The sequence below is a fragment of the Montipora capricornis genome, chromosome 4 (assembly GCF_036669925.1).
Source record: "Montipora capricornis isolate CH-2021 chromosome 4, ASM3666992v2, whole genome shotgun sequence".
NCBI classification, from domain to species: Eukaryota; Metazoa; Cnidaria; class Anthozoa; order Scleractinia; family Acroporidae; genus Montipora; species Montipora capricornis.
In genome coordinates this window covers 13,434,277-13,439,276 of record NC_090886.1, presented here as the reverse complement: position 1 = coordinate 13,439,276, position 5,000 = coordinate 13,434,277, and the positions used below count along the sequence as shown (strand labels likewise).

At 38.8% G+C, this 5,000-nt stretch overlaps 1 protein-coding gene and 1 long non-coding RNA gene across 2 annotated transcripts in view; one reads left to right on the top strand and one right to left on the bottom strand.

Moving 5' to 3' along the window:
* LOC138045593 (uncharacterized) overlaps positions 1–1,053 on the top strand; it is a 50,452-nt gene extending 49,399 nt beyond the window's left edge. The window contains exon 4 of the long non-coding RNA XR_011131622.1: positions 923–1,053. This is a non-coding gene — a long non-coding RNA (uncharacterized lncRNA). The remainder of the gene's footprint in view (positions 1–922) is intronic.
* A 2,207-nt stretch (positions 1,054–3,260) lies between these two features.
* Positions 3,261–5,000, bottom strand: part of LOC138045592 (adenosine receptor A3-like) — a 2,264-nt gene continuing 524 nt past the window's right edge. The window contains exon 2 of the mRNA XM_068892149.1: positions 3,261–4,362. Within this exon, the coding sequence (XP_068748250.1) occupies positions 3,261–4,169 (909 nt within the window). The 5' untranslated portion in view covers positions 4,170–4,362. The remainder of the gene's footprint in view (positions 4,363–5,000) is intronic.

Genomic DNA, 5,000 nt, shown 5'->3' with positions numbered 1-5,000 from the left:
CGAAGATTTCGTTGATGATTCGCCGGTTGAATTCAAACTTAACCACAAACTCAAGCTCGTATCATCTGGAAACTTCGCACAGACGTTTAAAGCATTGTTATGTAACTTCTGTTTTCTTAAAATCAATGTTTTTGGGATGTCTAATGCTATTTCCCCGCAACTATTAACTTCGCATAAATTATATTTTGAATTTACGTCACAGACACAATCTATCGCTCACGTGTCCAGCCGTCTCTTCTCGGGGAGGATACCCGAACTCGAGTGAGCGGCGGAAATCGAGCCTATCCTTATCCGAGAAGACTTGAAAGTCTAACCATTTGCGGATGTAATTACAAAAGCAGCACTTTCTCGTTAGTTATTTAAAGACCCTGAGTGTTGGTCCGGCCGGAGTCGAACTCACGACCTCCCGCATGCTCAACTAACTGAGCCACCGGTGCGCGGTATTGGGTCTCGTATTTTTCTCTTTTTGCTCACACTGCAACATAAATTAATTATTTCACTTCGTACCCTTTCGCTGATGACAGATAAAAATCCACCAGTCACTGTTTCTATGATAGTTGACTTCTCTGAGCGTTTGGGGTAGTCATGTCGTAACACTGGTACTACGTTGTTATCTATTTTCGTGCATTGGAGTATCGAACTGCGTGAGCGCCAAAAACATCGTTATTGTTGAAAGAGAACATTCGCTAACGGAACACTCATCTTGTTACTACATTTAGAAGACGTTACTCTCTCAAACAGAACTATAATGGCAGATAGTTATTTGGTGTTTCTAAAATAAATTGCAAATAGTATAAACGTTTCATTGTGTCATTCTTTTTGTTTTTAAGGCAGAAAAGTAGAACTTAAGGTTTTTACAAATATTGACCACTCAGTGAAACAAACAATGGACGCGATCTTTTTTCTGCTTTTATATTTACAGAATTGCGAAGAAAAAGTGAAGGATTGTAAATACGGAGGATAGTAAATATACATGTAATCAGCAAAGACCATGCCGAGTCTCACCAACTACCAACTACTAACTGCACGCGCACAAAAGAGTTAAGAGGAAAAGCAACTTAAATGCCTGATCGTGTTCTTTACTGCTTGCTTCATCTCTTGCATCTTCCATTAGTACAGGAATGGATTCAGCGTTGAGTTAAACATACTAAGAGTTAATGTGGCATCTATTGTTAAAGGGAGAGGTGTGTGAATACCTGTAACTAATTAACCTGCCACTACACCAAAGGGAAGATAACAAGCCACTAATAATATCTGCAACCATATCGTACTGGACGCTGTTCTTCTGTACCGTGCTACACAAGGGGAATTTCTCCCCCGTTCGGTTGTCCTTGGTGAACATGGTGTTGTACTTGAGCTTGGTGTTGGTGAAGTGTGCGATAGATTTTCATATAACAGCAAGCTGAGACTATTATACACAGGATCGTCACTGCAGAGGAGATGCTAGCGCTATAAAAAGGCATGTAATGTAATATTGGGGCATTAGTAATGTTTAAAAGCCAAATTGTGACCGCAAAAACCCATACTCTCCGTAAGAATATTACTTGTCTGTATCTTAACCCCAACAAAACGGCGAGAAGTCTGTCCATACTTATTTCAGTCAGTATCATCAAAAAGAGACTCCACCAAAAAAAAAAGGGAAATGTGGAATTAAGAAGTAGTAAAGAATAGTAGAAATGCTTGGAGCGTTTTGAGGAGAAGAGAACGTTGACGTAAAGAGACTGCGCAAAAAATTAAATACAGTATTAATATTTATTTGCCTCACAAAATCTGGCTTGTATCGATAAGTTATAAACGCTAAATCAGTGGAAAAGACACCTCCGTCCCTCCGTCCTGATTTAAAACCAATATGGCGGTTGGAACGAAATTGTTTTTCTTGTATTTACCTTTAAAATAGTCGTATTTATTCACGGTAAACTAAGATTGTTCCCAGTATTCAGCCGGTCCAGCAGTGATTGAAAACCTTGTGATATCACTAGAGTCATAAAGGTAAAAAATCGTTTTAAAGCTTGAAAAATCTGATTTACCGCTTCAAAAAGCAAGAAAAACTCGAATCTGAATGCGCCAATCACTGTGAATGTTTTATTTAGTTTAATTTAACTTTGTTCCTTTGCGCTAAAATCTATAAATGATGCCTGTTGTTGTTGTTGCAACGAGCTTTGAGCTATTTAAAACCTGACCTGTTTTCATTTTCATGTTATTTTTTTCAGCCAAATAAAATAATATTCGCGTCCGGTAAAGATCAAGATACATTTGCTTTGAAAATTTGTGAAGGAGAAAGTAGTTAACACGATGACATAAGAACAGTAGGCTCTATATCACAATCATATATAACAGCCACTGGTAGACTGGCTCTTTTGATTAAATTATTTAAAATAGTTTTCCTAAGTGTTTCAATATCAATTATTTCAAACTCTTATTCAGATGCAAATTCAGATTCAATTTCATCTCTCCACCCTGTGGATTTTTATCATGGTGAAACGTGTGCACAAATAGTAACCCTATTTAACAGTAAGAATGCACCTGCTGATGGCGGAAATGAGCCTTGATACTAGCATTAATACTTTCTAACTAAACACTAGACATTTAGAAAATTATAGCGAGATAAATTGGTTGTGCCATGCAAGTCACGTTAATCAAGGAGCAGAAATTGAGCACAGTAATTCAACTTCTTACATATTCAAACTGCACTTTTTTAAAAGCTAAGCACATTTTCTATCGGTCTGGATAGGGTTGATGGGATCTCAGTTATGAGTTCAACTGTCGGTGAATTTTCTGCTACTATGCAGATAAAATTTCATCCCTTTTCTCTTCTATCAGTAAATCTTGCAAAAACGCGTGATTTCGCTTCTGACAATCTCAATTTTCATGGTTATCCGATAAAACCCAATTCAGAGCTCGGTATCCGGTGTTGGCTGTTTAGATAATACATACATACTTTATTTGCACAGCTCCCTGTCTAGGGCTCTTCCGCCGTCAATACTAACAACTAATTACATGAATATATCCTAATATGCTAAAACCAAAAGTTACAAATTTAACAAATATTTACAGACTTTAGCCTTAAACTTTTTAACATCGGAAGTTTGCTTAATCTCGTTTGGGAGGTTGTTATACAACTTTGCTCCCCGAAAAGCAAATGATCGTTGCCCTGTTTTTATCTACAAATTGGAAGGTCTAACTCTCCACTGCCTCTAGTGTTCCTGCCGTTAATCTTCGAACGCTGAAGTGAATTGAGATTGTAGTATTGGCTACGACGATTAATTACAGAAACAACACATTTGTGTGATTGTGCCCTTCACTGCTTGTTTCATTTCCCTTATCTTCCAACAATAAAGAAATGGACTTAGGGTCGAGTTCAACATAACAAGAGCTAATGGGGGATGCCATGCGAGGTTGGGGAGAGGGCCATAAAAGAATACTACCGCTGCCACTGAGGCAAATGGGAGATAGCAAGCCACTAATGTAATCTGCACCCACAATGCCGTGGATACTGTCTTTCTGTATCGTGCTACATTGAGTGCAATTTGTTCCCCGTTCTGTTGTCCTTGACGTACATTGTCCTGTAAGTGAGCTTGGTTTTGGCGAAGTACATGATAAATCTTCGTGTAGCAGCAGGTCGAGACTATTATATACAGGATCACCTCTATAGCAAAGATGCTATAACCAATGGATAGATGGTAAATTGATATCACGGCATTCTTTGTGCTGTAAAGCCAAACGCAGACAACAATGACCCATACCCTCCTCAAAGTTACCACCTGTCTGTACTGAAGCCCCAACGTCAGAGCGAGAAGTCGGTCCACACTTATTGCAGTCAGTGTCATCAAAGATACGGCACAAAAGGTTGCAGAAGTCGAATTAAAAAGGACCCTTGAATAATAACAAGGTTTGGAGTATTCAGAAGACAAGAGGAGGATGATATAAAGAGGCTGCGCAACTAGGCCCACACAAAGATCGGTGGTAGCAAGGCAACCCAACAAAAGTTTTGATGGCGGATGAAGGGACGAAACCTTTGGAAGAACAGCAATGACGAGAACATTCCCCACAAACGCAGTGATGGAAAGAGGAATATTAATTGCTGAAAAAATGATCTTTGTCTTTGGTTCGGTAGGAGTCGACGAGCAATAATACTCTTCACTTGTAATAATTCCAGTTAGGTTCTGCATTTTTGTTCCTTGATACTGATTGTTACTGCTGTGTTCTTTCTAGTTAAAAAATAGCCTCTATTGTATCTGTGGTGCTTTCCGGGAAAGCCCTCTGCTCTAAAATTATTTAAAAGGCCTCGCGAGATACGTCCAAGAGTTTGCTATTGCCTCGAACTCTAAGTCTCATGACAATGTTTAGATCGATGGTTTTTCCCTGGAAAAAAAAAAGAAAGTACACTTAAATTGATTGATTGATTAATGGATTGACTGGCACAAATGGCTATTTTTCTCAAGAGCTAACAAATGCAAACTCCGACTAACACAGATTTGTAAACCTGAAAGCCGAAGAAAAACTTCCTTTATATAGAAGGATAATCGGCTTGAATTGCTAAAAGCTCGCTTTGACCTCCCATTACAGGTGAGTTCCTGCAAAGAGTACCGTTTTGTTGATGGGAGAGTTAAATCCTGGAAAGACCGACGGTTTTTACAACGTCATTTACAAACGTAGGATGTGAAGAAAAGAGTGTTTCTTTGGAGCGCAGCGCTACCATTTAGCGAGAGATCCTTTAAGTGGACGCAACATATGCTTTTAGAGGACATTGCACGTGCTGCCTAGATTTGGCACTTTCGAAAGTGCCACAGCAATTAATACAAACTTTACAACAAACGTGGGAGGAAGGGCAATCTGGCTGTTTTAAGAGGATATCAGTTTCGTAAATTGATTTAAAATGATTACGTCTTTAATGCCTGTTATTTGCAGGCGGCATTGAAGTTTTGCTAAGTTTTGTTTTAGTGTGTCGGTCCGATGGTTAAATGTTCATTGCCAGATTTTATGACCTTTTATCCTTCAAC